Consider the following 15,322-nt stretch of genomic DNA (forward strand, 5'->3'; position numbering starts at 1 on the left):
AGGCTCTATATCCCGGAGGCTACTGAAGCCAAACCGGGAGATTTTAGGCTGCTAAAAGTCTGGCAGTGCAGCAGGGCTAAGGCAGGCTCCCTGGCTGCCCTGGCTCCATGCTGCTCCCGGAAGCGGCTGGCACATCCCTGCGGCCCCTGGGAGGCACAGGGGACTCCACATATTTCCCGCACCCGCAAGTGTCGCTGCCACAGATCCCGATGCCACTGTTCCTGGCCAAGGGGAGCTACGGAGTCAGCGCTCAGGGCTGGGGCAGCGCACAGAGACCCCCTGGCCCCACCTCCACCTAGGAGCCACTGCTAGATGTGCCAGGTGCTTCCAGGAGCAGCGTGGAGCCAGGGCAGGCTGTACCACTGACCAGGAGCTGCCTGAGGTAAGTGCCACACGGCCGGGGCCTGGACTCCTCATCCCCTTCCACACTCCAGACCCCACCTCGGAGGCCCCTCCTGCACCCAAACTCCCTTCCAGAGCCCGCATCCCCTCCTGAACCCCTACCCCAGCCTGGAGCCTTCTCCTGCGCCCAAACTCTGTCCCAGAACCCACACCGCTCACCTCCTCCATCCCAATCCCCTGCCCCAGTCCTGAGCCCCCTCCTGCACCCAAACTCCCTCCCAGAGTTTGCACCCCCTGCCCCAGGCTTAGCCCAGAGCCCCCTTCCATACTCCAAACCCCTCGGCCGCAGCCCAGAGTCCACACCCCAACCGCCTGCCTCAGCCCGGTGAAAGTGAGCGAGGGTGTGGGAAAGCGAGCAACAGAGGGAGGGGGGATGGAATGAGCAGAGCGGGGCCTCAGAAAAGGGGCAGGACACGAGTGGGGCCTCAAGGAAGGGGTGGGGCAGGCAAGAGAGTTTGAGTTTGTGTGATTAGACGGTTGGCAAACCTATTTATGGTGTGGGGAATGACACTTGTTTTGTTGAAAAATTGTAAAAGCCCCTTTCTGGATGTCTCCGGGCTCTCAATAAAAACAAAATCACAGTGCAAGTTCTACTCCATTCCTTTCTTAGGTCTATTGTAACAACATTGGAATCCCCCAACAGTCAGTGATGTCTGCAAATCGCTGCAATGTTTGTAAAAGGGTCAACCAATTATGAAGCTCATACTGTGTAGGAAAGCTTAGAGTTTCATTTTCCTTCACGTATATGCACCATTCTGCAGTGGAATTTATAGGAGTGTCTGAAAAATGTTTTAAAATCTCATCCTAAATACATCTTTTAAGTTCTTGTGCTCTGTGCTTCTGGATTCCTAAAAAACTGCCACATCTTGTGGATTTGCATTCAGTGGTGTTGAAGGAAGGAGAGAAGAAGCAGTCAGCTGTTAGCTCAGCAGATAGTGGTTGTTCTGGTCTAGGATTTGCTGACTCTCTTATCTCCATAGCTGGTCACCACAAATTGCCTGCACATTTGCTGCAGCAAGGTCCAAAGGCTTCATGTGGATTTGCTTGAAATAAAATAATTCCCAATTATCAGTTGCTCACAGTTTCAATTTTATCTAAATTGAGTTAGTGTTTCATGAAGTGGCATTAGATCTCCTTTTTCTTAGGTGCCAGAAGGGTATTCTCTATCTCTGTTGTTTTTTTAACTCCTACTTAATGACCTAATGCATCTCCCCTTTGGTAGGATCTTATCTTCTCTGAGAAGGAGCTGGAGATTAATATTTTAGGAGCATAAATGTAAGCCCCATTTAAAAAACTACAGTCCTAATCTGTACTAAAAATCCCCAGCAAACCTAGCAGTCTATTCCCCCTACTTCTCAAGCAAGTATTTAGTAGAGTTTTGTAGTGAGGTTTTATAATAAAGTCTTATGACATCACTTATATTTGTAAAATATGCTTTAATACATTATGCAGTAACAAAACAACCACCATAGTCCAGAACAATAAAATGTATTTTTATATGTACTTTAAAAGCTTTAATGCATTTTATTTGTTCACCTTCAAAATGGCAATGGGCTTCCCATTTATTAGCACCAATTAGGAAGGTACTATAGTATAGAATAAAACGTACGGCTTTTCAAGGGATTGGGAATACCACCTTTGAAGTGTGAGATCCTGGAAAATGATTGATTGAGCTTTGCTGAAATTGTCCAGGCCCAAGTTCAAAAAGTTCTCTTTCATAACGTGACTTAACTACAGTGTAGTCAGAAAGAATTGACCTTGGATCTCCTTTTTAAAGTAATGAAATTAAAATGGCTGAGCACACTTAGTGCACATTAGTTAAACGTCAGCTTGTGAGTGCTGGAAATTGCAACCTCTACTTTTTTCCTTTAGGAAAAAGTCTATCTAAACAAGCTCTTTATATGCATATTCTATGCATATGCATATTCTCTTCTATTATGAATACCGAAAACTGATGAGAAATTAAGAGAATCAGTAGAGTGAGTAGCAAACTACCTAGTTTTCCCATTGTAGTATTGGTAGGAGATGAGTGTGAATTCAATCAACTCACCTAGAAAGCTGATCTGTAAAAGCATTTTAATATAGTGATTGCAGCTGTGAATAAGTCTTTTGTTTTTGTTCTGATGTCTCACTATGCAAATAAGTTATTTGTGCCAGTATCAAAATTCTGTACTGTCTCATTTCCATCTCCAACTTCTGATTTATCATTAATGTAGGCCCCAACATCTAACTTCTTATTTTCTACGTTACCTTTAATGCAATTTGATATTCATTGTGACAAAATGCATTTTTTTTCTTAGACGTGCCTTCTGTTCTTTGTAACAGAACTGCCTAAGAGCTCAGTGGAAATGGGTTTTAATGGTGTCACTTGCACCAGGATTTCCTTTGCATGCATTCAAATTGAAGCTCCTTTATACTGCTTAAGGGCTCAGAGCAGCCTATCTCTTTGTCCAGGAGATAGCACACTCTTCAGCTTCAAAACGAGGGAAGGCTACAACTTTAAAGAAAGAAGAAGAAAAAAAACACAGAGGGGAAAAATCGCTCCTGACTTTTTAAAAGCTGGACATTCATGTGCAGAAGGACTTTGATCATCTCTGGCTGCATCCCCTTTCAGGCCAACTCCAACCCTTCTTCTCACCACCCACCTATCATTGAGAGTTTCTTAGAGGGAATTCTGTGGGCTGCCATGCAACTGCATTCTGGCCGTTCCGACAACAGTTTTCCCTAGCCTGAGGGGTGGAGACCGTTTGAGCTGAAATAGGAGGAAAATAACAGCAAGTCTCATCATTTGTAGAAGTGAGAAAATCAATCAGTAGCTATGATTGTTATCTTCAAATACTAACTGTGCACTAAGGTCAAAAGCAAAGTTCTCCATCTGCATTTCAGTGTGCTCTAGATCAGCACCAGACTCACCTGTGTTTCAAGAGATGGGGTTTAATTCTTAGAATATTATTGCAAATTTCTCAAATTAATATTTATTTATGAATATTCATATCCATTTTGGCTTCTATTCAAGTACTGTATAACTTGTGATAATATGATTATATGCACACCATTCATCATCAGATTACTGCAGTTATCTTTTCCTGGGGCTGAAGGTGGAAGCAATGCTGGGGCCTCCAGTTCATGAGGAATGTGGCAGCTTCCCTCTTGAGCAGGATGCACCATGATGAGCGCATCATGCCCGTGCTCCAGTCAGTATACTGACTACCATTTTGCATTCAAAACCTGATCCTCAAATCTTTCAATGAGCCAGGACCCATACATATCAGAGTCCACATCTCCATCCATGAACCTCCAAGACAGCGGCCTTTACTGTCTCCCTGTAGCTTACAAAGACTGTGATGGAATATGTGAGAGCAGAGATGAAGTATTCTCTGTGAAGTGGCTAGCTGTGAAACAAGCTTCCAGAGGAGACTGGACATCAGCCTGGCCACATTTGTGCATGCTACAAGACCCTTTGAAAGAGCTTTCTCACATTATCAGTATGGTTTGGTCTGGGAAGGTAAAAGAGCAGTAGATTCTGTACTAATTGAGCCTACAGGTTTATTCTAAGTGTGAGTTCAACTGTAAAAAGTGAGGTATAAGTTCATAAGATGTCACAACAGCCGATTACAAATGTTGATGGGAAAAGATATGAAAGGGAGACAGACTGAATTAGTACAAACAAAAGGCCTGCTGACAGAACCAAGGACTGCTAAAATCATGCATGGTGAATAAAAGAACTGTGGAACCAGAAAGCATCAAAACTAGTGTGTCAGAGCCTTAAATGGTGGACAAAATAATTAGGGGATGGGCTATTCCACCCACCATTCCCTTTTAGGATCCTTAAAGAAAAGGACTTTGGGAGAAAAATTGGCTACTGGAATGAGCTTCACCATCATGGCTGCTACCTCCACTGCCACCTGGGACCTCAGGCCTTCATCTTCCTGAGAGATGTCCTATCCAGACCAGGCTAGAGAGAGACACCCATATGACACTGCCACCTCTGCCTGAATCTCAGTCACCACCTGGGATGTAAGACTTTGTCTCCCCCAGCCCACATGTATCCTTTTTCTCCCCCCGCTTATTTTTTCTCTTTCCTACCTTCCCTCCTTTTTCCTTCTGTCTAATAAGAGTCTGGTTTATCTGGCCAAGACTGTATATTATATATAATACTGCTGTAAGCCTGTGACCAGGAATGAGCAACTAAGAGCAATACTCTAAAGAGCCTGATGCTGGTTTATGTTTTGCATGTCTCGCAATGGTGATAAGACTGAGCCCTGGTCTACACTGGGGGGGTGGAATCGATCTAAGTTACGCAACTTCAGCTACGTGAATAACGTAGCTGAAGTCGACGTACTTAGATGGACTTACCGTGGTGTCTTCACCGCGGTGAGTCGACTGCTGCCGCTCCCCAGTCAACTCTGCCTGCGCCTCTCACAGCACTGGAGTACAGGAGTCGACGGGAGAGTGCTTGGGGGGGTCGATTTATCGCATCTAGACTAGACGCGATAAATCGATCCCTCACAGAGTGAAGACATACTCTGTGAGCTCTACGTGTGTTTCTCCAGCAGTGAGGTTGCAAATGAGAATCATTTCAGAGGCAGAAGCTGCATCTTCTGTCCTTGCTGTTCCTTTCTCTAGACTTTAACAGCAACAATGACAGCTTCAGCCCATCTCAGGTAACTTCTTTTCCCAAAAACTACAGCTTTGCAAATCTGCAGATATCCACTTATATTCACAGATCTCCACATCCGGGGATGTGGATATCCACAGATCGGATGCAGATACAAATTACATATCCGTGCAGGGCTCTATCAGAAAGGATTGTTATTGCCATCTTTGATACCATCTAAAAAAGACAGTCAAACACAGGGTATATTATTCTTCTGAAAGCTTTCTGCAGCTATAGAGAAAGGGAAGTTGTTAAAATGAAAGCCTTATGTAATACTCTACATTTCAAAAGCTTTAACTGTTTTTCCTTCTTTTCTATAACTTTAGTAAAAAGTTTAAAGGATATTTATTTTTTTTTTATTTTTTTTTTTGCTACGGTACTATGCAGGCTGAGGTCTCTGCGTACCAAATCCTGAACCTTGTTTAAACTATTATGAATGTTGGATAATGACTGAGTTATGTTAATGCCTTTGGCCTATGTATCCCATCTAAAGTAATACAACTCCATGATGTTCAGTGGACCTCACTAGGCAAATGTAATTTATCTCATGAGCAATTGAATACTGCCATGATGGAGCTGCAGAAAGCTCTTAAATGCACAGCTACCCTTTCTGAGAATTCTCAGCAGTAGCGCCTTTCAGACAGCTACATGGCTTCTGTTAACTTTGTTTAGAGTCAGTCCTTCAATCTGATCGCTGTGGAATTTTCAGTTTGGCACGGCAATTTAAAACAAAATCAGAATGTGAAGATTAAAAAGGGAAAAAATTATAACCATCAGTGTACATGCTCTGTCAGAAAACTTAACGCTTAAAGCAAGTTTTGAATTATGCGCCCTTTGCATTTGTACATGGTAGCTTTTCTAAGAACTGAGGTGAAGAGAGGAATTACCCCAGGAGCAGCAAGAAATGTAACTATATTTTACTAATCTTACTGTGGATTTTTTTTGAAGTCTATTTGGTAGTAACCTCAGAAATATAATTAATATTTGTACAGTACACTGAAAATGTATGTCTCAATATGAGTTACTAATGGAAGGTTATTTAAATAATGGAACCTTATGTACACTTTCAGTTTTCTTTAATTTATATCCTTTTTTCTCTCCCTAGAACTGTAGCTACTAATGTTTTCATAAGCCAAAACTGTGATGCTACAGTCTTTCATAGAAGAATATCTATTTAAAGCATGCGTGATTTTTATAGTCCTTCATTCTAATGTTAATTTTTTCTGATTTAGTTGTTGCAGTTAATTGCAAAATCTCAGCTAACCTCACTGAGTGGTGCAGCACAGAAGAACTACTTCAATATTTTGGACAAAATTGTACGAAAGGGTATGTTCGTGGTTCATTAGCATTGACTGAGTTACTTTTTCTGACCTTTCAGTTAGTTTCATTATTTTTATATGTACTGCTTTATGTCACAAAACAAAGGTAATGGCATATTTAATTAGTGGAAATCTAATATACTTTTTAACCAGTTTCTTAACATTGAAGAATATCATTCAAAACAAATGTATAAAGTGAAATCAGAGATTATCCTTCACAGTCAGAAGTTCATGGTTTCTCTTTTACTATTCTGTACTCTTTGTCAAATCTAAAATTTCTTAGTTCTGAACAAAATTATTCCTGTTTTTATTAACATGAATACCTGTGTATGTCTTTTTTTAAAAATTCCTTTACATGATGAACTAAAACATTTTAGTCCAAATTTGCCAAGTTACCCAACAGAGGTATGCAAGAAACTGCAATTATTCCCGGTGTGTATAATGAGAAAACTGGGCTCTTGCATATTAATGTTGGAAAATGTTGGGTTTTTTTAAAGGTGACCATTGTATTTGGAAGACATTTAATACTATCTACTGAAAATAGGAAATCCACTTGAAAAACTAAGATGCAGCATTAATTTTATTAACGCATGGCACAAAGTGTTGCACTGATGCCTTGATAGCAGTATTGTCTTAAGCATCAATCCTGCATCTGTGGGACCTGCCAGGGCAAATTCCATTGTGGGATCAGGACATTTAGTTTGGAAGTGAAACCACTGCTCAGCTGCAGTTTGAGTTAGTTCAGATAGGGAAATGTCAATAACTTGGGTTAATGGTAACAAATCAAAAGAGTACCTCTTATTTTTCTTTTCCAGTTTTGGAAGACCAACACAATCCACGCTTAATCAAAGATCTTCTTCAGGATCTGAGTTCTACTCTCTGTATACTGATTAGGGGAGTAGGGAAATCTGTGTTGGTGGGGAACATCAATATTTGGATTTGCCGGTTAGAAACTATCCTTACATGGGAACAACAGCTAAAAAATCTTCAGATGAACAAGGTATATTAAATTTGTTAAATCAGAAATATGAGGTAAAGAGGGAGAAGGTGCTTTGAATACTGGCTTTTAATCTGTGTACAAGCAAAGTTTTAAATATGTCTAAAGCCACTTTTACTTGACTTCATTAGTTATTCAGCACAAATGATGACATAAAGATATAAAATTAAAGTTAATTTTTTTCACACTCACTAAGTATTTTAATATCCTTTTTTTGTGAAAAGCACAACAGTAATTTTAGCAACATGCATTAACTGACTCCTGACGGATGTTCACAGACTTGATTTTCTGATAGCCCAACCATAAGTTTCAAAACGGATAGCTCGCTGTCGACCTTAATCTGACTAGTTAGAGATAATTATTCACTGGTCAGAGACATACGATAACTCTACCTTACTAAGGAGAGACAGACCTGAAATCCAAGATTAGAGAGGGACCAAAAAAACATGACTAAAGCATTGAAGTAGCGATTCCAAAGCTTTGCAATCCAACAGGGTTTTTTTCTATGAAACTAGGTAACTTATGGACTTCTGGAAGCTCTAAAAGTTTGGACCTGTGTCACAGCTTTTTTTTTTTTAGCATACTGTAGGGGGCGACAGAGGGTTAGGAGAGGAAGCGAAGGGAGGTACTGAGACTTGGTGAGGGGAGTAGGAGGAAGGGCAGTCAGCTGCAGGCTAGGAAGGAGAGTCCCAGGTGTTTCTCTCTGCTTCCGGGCTCTTGCCTCCGCCAGTCCGCTCCTCCCTCAGGTGTGTGCAAGCTTACTTAGGGGTGGAGTACTAGCCCCCCATTTCACCCAGTTCCACTACCCACCCCAATGCTGTGTCCATCACTTTAAGCATTTACAATGGCAATTTTTGAAAATAAGATGTCTGAAGTTTCTAAGGGTCTATGTGATAATCATGGGGGATACACATTTATTTAAAAAATCTTTTTTTTTAACTTAAATCACATTGTTTTGGTTTAAATGGGCTTTAAATTGAATACATTTTTCTTTTTAAAAATAAACCTGTTTAAAACTAAATTTGAAAGAGACTACATATGTTAAGATCTACATTTATTATAATCTCTTTAAATCATTTAAATAAATAATATTTAACAGCACACATTTGCTAGTGAAGTTTTAAAGAAAGTAACCACCAAACTGGTAGAAGTCACTGGCTAAGCACCTAGAACAGGGATCAGCAATCTTTGGTATGCGGCCTATCAGGGAAATCCGCTGGCGGGCCAGGACGGTTTGTGTACCTGCAATGTCCGCAGGTTCGGCTGATTGCAGCTCCCACTGGCCACGGTTCGCTGTTCCAGGCCAATGGGGGCTGCAGGAAGCAGCAGCCAACACATCCCTCTGTCTTGTTACTTTATCATTCTGCCCTGAATAAATCACAACAAATTTTGAAATAGAAGATAGATCACAAAAAAAAAAAAAAAAGGAAATTCAGCCTTGAAGATATTTGTCACGTGGCCAACAAACTAAAACACCATCCTTGCTTGACGGATAACAGGTGCTTGACTTGTTGTTTCCTTTATTTTATGTCAGTAACTTCCACTGAGTGATTTTTCTTTAGTTATGTATTACAAATGCAAGATTGGAGTTATTATGTTCACAGGTGCCTGAGCATGATGATCTCTCAAAAACTATACACAAGATGTCACTACAGAAAGTATATTCTATAAGCAAGACTAATGAGTGTAATGAACTAAATTGTGGCATTAAGCTAGAGCTGTCTATTGGACCCAGCTACCCTAGGGGGTGCAGCTGTTGTAATAAGATTGCATATGTTCCCTTTGCATCTGGTCAGGCCCACTAGGTGGGGTCACTGTCATCCCTTGCACAAAACACTGACAGCAGTGCTAGCTCTATATAGTCCCTAACCATGTCTCTTGTTGTGCCCAGCCCCCTTTCATTAGGTTCAAGTAGAGGAAAGGGAGAGGTACTTTTTACATCTCCCATGCCCCTGCTGCAAGGAAGAGAACCTCTCTAATCCCCACCCTAGGTGCTGCTGCACAGAGACCCCATAGAAGAGGACTCTGGTCAGGTATACATACTCCCTTGGGTCACCCACTCTATATTTGCTCTCCTATCAGTGTGGCAGAATCACTATTTCATCTGTTGGGAGGCTCTGCAGAGGTGGGATTTGTCCTACTCTCTTCCCTCTGACTTTTACATTCCATAGCTATGTATTGCACATCTGTTGAGTAATTGACATAAACTTCAGTGCTTAATTTTAACAGTGGTTTCTCTGACTCTTTAACTAAAGTTTTTAGAGTGTGCATTTTTCTGAAAGTTGGTGTTGTATGCAACTTTTAACTAATTTTCAGACTGCATATTTTGGTTTTTTTATTTTTATTTTTATTTTTTTGCTTTTAATTTCCAAAGCTTTTTCATCCAAAGCATAACTTTACGTTCTAAGAATTTTCATTCACTTAACACCAGAAAAACTAAGAGCTGCAAAACCACTTTATTCAACTTCTGTTCCTTGAGATATTTAATTTTCAATAACAAACTTGCAGAATAATCTAACAAACGTTGAAAACCAAATGATCAAAATATCAAACTGGCAAAAAAAACCAAAACAGGTCCATATTTTTTCAGGGAAACACACGTACATACATATAATTATAAAATATATAAAATTTTAAAAAGTGAAATAAAAATAACTGAGGTAGCTATATTGGTTTAAACCTAAAATTGAAAACCCTTCTTATGTTATACTAACAACTCCATGCAGTTAAAAGTTAACTCTTTTTTTTCAGCAAGTCAACAATGGTCTCACGCTCAGCGATCTTCCTCTGCATATGCTGAATAACATTTTATACAGGTTCTCAGATGGCTGGGACATTATTACCCTAGGTCAAGTGACCCCAACACTGTACATGCTCAGCGAAGACAGGCAGTTATGGAAAAAACTTTGCCAGTACCATTTTGCAGAAAAACAGGTAACGAGAGAGAGTTGTGTGTGTTAAATCTGATACTGATGATCTCAGTATGAATTCCTGAGTGACTTTGCCCTTGCTTTCACATTGAACCATAGCAATGTGGGTAACGGGAAAGTGATGTTTTTTTAGAGGCGGTGTCTACCCTCAGTTCCCATTGATTTCTGTGAGAAATGTGCTCTGTACATCAACCCAAGAGACTCTATCCGGATGTTTCCCGTGCAGTGGAGGGGAGGGCAGTGGAGGCAATGTCTACACTAAGCTTTTTTTCCTCCATATTTCCCATAATTCCTGCCAACTGTGGCAGATTGGACTTTTAAAGCTTTAGTATATGCATTTTAGATTCCAAGGTAGTAGGTGTTTCAAGCAAAGATTTTTCATAAATTATACAAGTCTGAACAGTCAGTCATGATCTTCTAGATTATATTTCTCTACCTAGACTATTATGAGCAGATTTTCTTGCATACAAGTAACTTTTACCACGCATTTATTAGTCTCAGAGTTTACCTGATAACATTGATATTCATGACCATCTGGACTTCAACCTACCCATTCTTTAAACTCCCACTAGCGGGGTGTGTGTGTATATGTGTACACATATACCATTGCCCTTTAACACACAAGGCTAAGAGTCTGAGCTGCTTTCCAAACAACTGTCAAAGAAAATCCAGTACTGGTTGGAAGTGAGTCAGAATAGCCTCTTCCTGTTACATTGTATGAACTCTAAGGCCTTAGACTAAACTTAGAAAAATTGACCCTCCTTCCACTCCTAATAGTCAAAGAGGAGAATAGTGTAGAACAGGGATCGGTAACCTTTGGCACCGGGCCCCTCAGGGAAATCTGCTGACAGGCTGGGATGATTTGTTTACTTCCCGTGTACACAGGTTCAGCCAATCGCAGCTCCCACTGACCACGGTTTGCTGTTCTGGGCTAATGGGAGCTGCAGGAAGCAGCGGCCAGCACATCCCTTGGCCCACGCCGCTTCCCGCAGCCCCCATTGGCCTGGAACAGCGAACCGCAGCTAGTGGGAGCTGCGATTGACTGTATACCACTGAGCTCAAAATGGATCTTAACTAATAAATAAATGGTGATTGTTTCACAAGAGAGGGATGGAAGGAGTCTCAAACTGACATGGCACCTTGGCAAAAGATGCAAAGGCAGGGGAACAGAAGTAGTACTCCAAAGGAGAGCTCAGGAGGGGTAAATGTAGGCCATGGGAGCAGGCATAGGAAGAAGTAGGCAGGGTGGGGTTGAGCATTTTGAATTTGATGTACAAAGACAGGGAATTTTGAGGAGGGGAAGAGGAGAAGGATTTTGAACAATGATCACAATGGCTGGAGAGGAATCTGTTATCTTAAGATTATATAAGAAATAAAAATCACTCCAGCACATCAGTGTAGCATGTCAGATACAGGATCTCTAAATACTCGTGTAAAAATACTTCTGTAAAAAAAAGTCTCTCTGAACTCTAACATGTAGTTTCCAAGCAGCTTTTAAGTGGACTAATAACCTAACTGAATCTGTAGGGGTTTTGGGCAGCTATTTAACTGTAATTTGCCTCATGTTAAAAATGTGTCACTTTACAAGCAGCAGTAAGACCTTAACCTTCACCAGTAGCAACCACATTGATCTGAAGGATTCTTGCACTGTTGCTTGGAAAAATTAGGCAGTACATCTATCCATGTGCTTCAATGTCCCATGCTTCCAAAAAAGATATACAAAGCATGTGCAAGTAAGACTAACATGCATTTATTTAAAATTAAAAGAAAAGAATTATTTAAGTTTCTAATAATTGTGTAAAAGGCCTTAATTGTGAAAAATATGTAGCCTAAGACTACATTTATAAAGTCTAAAGCCTTGGTTGCTTTGCCTGTACTTTACAGGGGAGTATTTTACAGCTACAGTCCTTACAATAAGCCACTAGTTGTAATACATGATCATCTTTCATCAGTTTATAAGTGAAGAAAATATTCAGTGCAATTTTTTTCTATATAACTCTTAAAATAGTACTCATATGCAACAAGAGAATTATTAACTTGGCTCTTTCAAGTCAATGGAGTTGCCCCAATGATGAGTATGGCCCAGCATAGCTTAACAAATCTGTAGTTTCTGTTTTGTATTGATCTACCTAACTTAGTTGGCTTGGGAAGGCCTCAAATATTTAGAGGGGTACAGGCTAGAATATGGTATAAATCACCTTTATATGGATGGGTCTCTAAAACTGTGCTTCAGAGTTTCAAGTTGACACTCCATGAAGTTGTGTATATGAGTCAGAATATTAGTCTGAGAGAGCCCCATTTATAAAATAATTTATCTTGAACTATTCTTTTATACTTCAGCCTTTGATTGGCTTGATTACTTTCTGCTAACAATTTAAATTAAAATATTAATTTTATGTTCAGTTCTGTAGGCATTTGATCCTGTCGGAAAAAGGTCACATTGACTGGAAGCTGATGTACTTTGCACTTCAGAAATGTTATCCAATAAAGGAACAATATGGGGACACATTACATTTTTGTCGACATTGTAGTATTCTGTTTTGGAAGGTAAGAACTGGAAATGTATAATTTAATATTAGAAAATACTTTGAGAGTTAGCTACTGAAAAAAATATCGTTGACTGGGGAAATGTTAGTGTTGTATAATTGTGTGCCATCTCAGGTGAAAAGTAATTGGGCCGTAAATCAAACTAAGTAAAGTGGTCACACCTACATAGGTTGGTGTGTTGTTCCAAAAGAGGTTTCCAGCCAAAATGAGAAATCAAAAGTTCAATTCTGTGCTATTTATAGTTTTAAAATCTGTACCAGAAATTGATACTCTGTGTTTTTAGAAAGAAAGATGATTAGAGTGTTACTCCCTACCTTCTAGCGGCCTTTTTGTTACACAGCTGTAATGCACTAATGCGCAGGGATGTGGGGGAAGCAGGCAGAGGACTAGCTTCAACATTATGGCAGCCAATAAAAAGGATCAATAGAAAAAACATTTTACCACAGTATTTCCACAGCAGTGATGTAATATTTTACATGATTTAGTAACCAGCTGTGTCTTGTGAAAAGCATTGAAGAACTTGTTAGAAATGATCTTTCTAAACATACATTTTGCTTTTCCCTTATCTTGCTGTTTGGTAGTAAGTATATTTGGCCTTGAAGGAGGATCTTGGGTAATCTGTTTCTTAACTCTCACCTGAAGTCATAATAATCCCATTTTGGTTTAACATTTGATGGCTGGAAAAGTGGATTAGATGCCTCTTTCTGACTAACTTCAATTTGCAGCCCAAAGACTACAGTAGATTATGATTTTAAATGGAAAATAAGAAGCAAGAGTTGCTTGGAAACCTTGAAAAATCTTCTCCTGAGAAATCATTTTGCTTTTATACATTATATTTTGTTGTTTTTCCATTATTCTGAAATTCTAAAGACATTTACATGAAAGCAAGACTGTGTAAGATTTATTTTCTGCTCTTTCCTCCCTCTCCTCCCAAAGAAGATAATTCTTCCTGTGTGACTATGGGTCCTCTGCATGACTTTGTAATTTGTCCAGTGAGGAGTAATAGCATCTATGCCAATAGTAATGTATGAATCATGTCATTCTGACTGAATGTGAATATCCTTGTTATCTTGTCTGTACCTGCAGACCTTAATAATTACATCAGCAGTACAAAAACATGCAGTCAGTATAGGCGTCTGCTTTAAAAAAGTCTGGACAAACTATTGATGTATAGTTCTTTCACTTCTGATAAAGGTTTGCTAGGGAATAAAAGTTGTCCATTGCAGTAGAGACTGACCTTTAACTTGCTACCTAGTCAGTAGGAGACAGTTTTCCCTTGATAAAATGTCGATGGTTACATGACTATGCAGTTATGAGAGAGTTGGGTTTTTCAATTCTTGTGTATACTAGTTCTCTTTCTAATTTCTAAAGGCTTTTGTTGCTGGGGTATTCCTGTGTAAGGGGATAACTGGATACTGTTTGACATTTTGCCTCCGTTCAGATGTTTGCTACTGTTGTGCTTCACAGTGTAGTGCATTTAATGCTGGGAAAGTCCAAATTCGTGGTATTCCTAAGAGTCTGGAGCCACATCAAGAAATTTGAAGCAGTGGATGAAAACCTTGAATCCAAGGGGAGCAAGAGCAGGAGGCAGAGCACTGAGCAACCATTGTGGCTGAGCACAGAGGTTAAGGTGTTCTGAACCAGTAGTAGCTTTTTTATTTGATGGGTTTTGGACTTGGGTGCAGAGGATTACAATAGTCAAGCTTCGAGGTGATGAACATGCCAATCATGGGTAGGATCCCCTGGGGGACTAACATGAAGGGGAAAGGAGTCCAGGAGAGCTGGCTGTATTTCAAGGAATCCCTTTTGAGGTTACAGGGACAAACCATCCCGATGAGTCGAAAGAATAGTAAATATGGCAGGCGACCAGCTTGGCTTAACGGTGAAATCCTAGCGCATCTTAAGCATAAAAAAGAAGCTTACAAGAAGTGGAAGGTTGGACATATGACCAGGGAAGAGTATAAAAATATTGCTCGGGCATGTAGGAATGAAATCAGGAGGGCCAAATCGCACCTGGAGCTGCAGCTAGCAAGAGATGTCAAGAGTAACAAGAAGGGTTTCTTTAGGTATGTTGGCAACAAGAAGAAAGCCAAGGAAAGTGTGGGCCCCTTACTGAATGAGGGAGGCAACCTAGTGACAGAGGATGTGGAAAAAGCTAATGTGCTCAATGCTTTCTTTGCCTCTGTCTTCACTAACAAGGACAGCTCCCAGACTGCTGCGCTGGGCATCACAACATGGGGAGTAGATGGCCAGCCCTCTGTGGAGAAAAAGGTGGTTAGGGACTATTTAGAAAAGCTGGACATGCACAAGTCCATGGGGCCGGACGAGTTGCATCCGAGAGTGCCAAAGGAATTGGCGGCTGTGATTGCGAGCCATTGGCCATTATCTTTGAAAACTTGTGGCAAACGGGGGAAGTCCCAGATGACTGGAAAAAGGCTAATGTAGTGCCAATCTTTAAAAAAGGGAAGAA

At 40.4% G+C, this 15,322-nt stretch overlaps 1 protein-coding gene across 5 annotated transcripts in view; it reads left to right on the forward strand.

Moving 5' to 3' along the window:
* The window catches only part of FBXO25 (F-box protein 25), a 63,302-nt gene that overhangs the window by 34,348 nt on the left and 13,632 nt on the right, over positions 1–15,322 (forward strand). For all 5 annotated transcript variants that reach the window (XM_073336175.1, XM_073336174.1, XM_073336178.1 and 2 more), the window contains 4 exons: positions 6,292–6,385; positions 7,194–7,378; positions 10,127–10,309; positions 12,709–12,852. In XM_073336175.1, the coding sequence (XP_073192276.1) occupies positions 6,292–6,385; positions 7,194–7,378; positions 10,127–10,309; positions 12,709–12,852 (606 nt within the window). The remainder of the gene's footprint in view (positions 1–6,291; positions 6,386–7,193; positions 7,379–10,126; positions 10,310–12,708; positions 12,853–15,322) is intronic.

Source organism: Lepidochelys kempii, chromosome 3 (genome assembly GCF_965140265.1).
Source record: "Lepidochelys kempii isolate rLepKem1 chromosome 3, rLepKem1.hap2, whole genome shotgun sequence".
Lineage (NCBI taxonomy): Eukaryota > Metazoa > Chordata > Testudines > Cheloniidae > Lepidochelys > Lepidochelys kempii.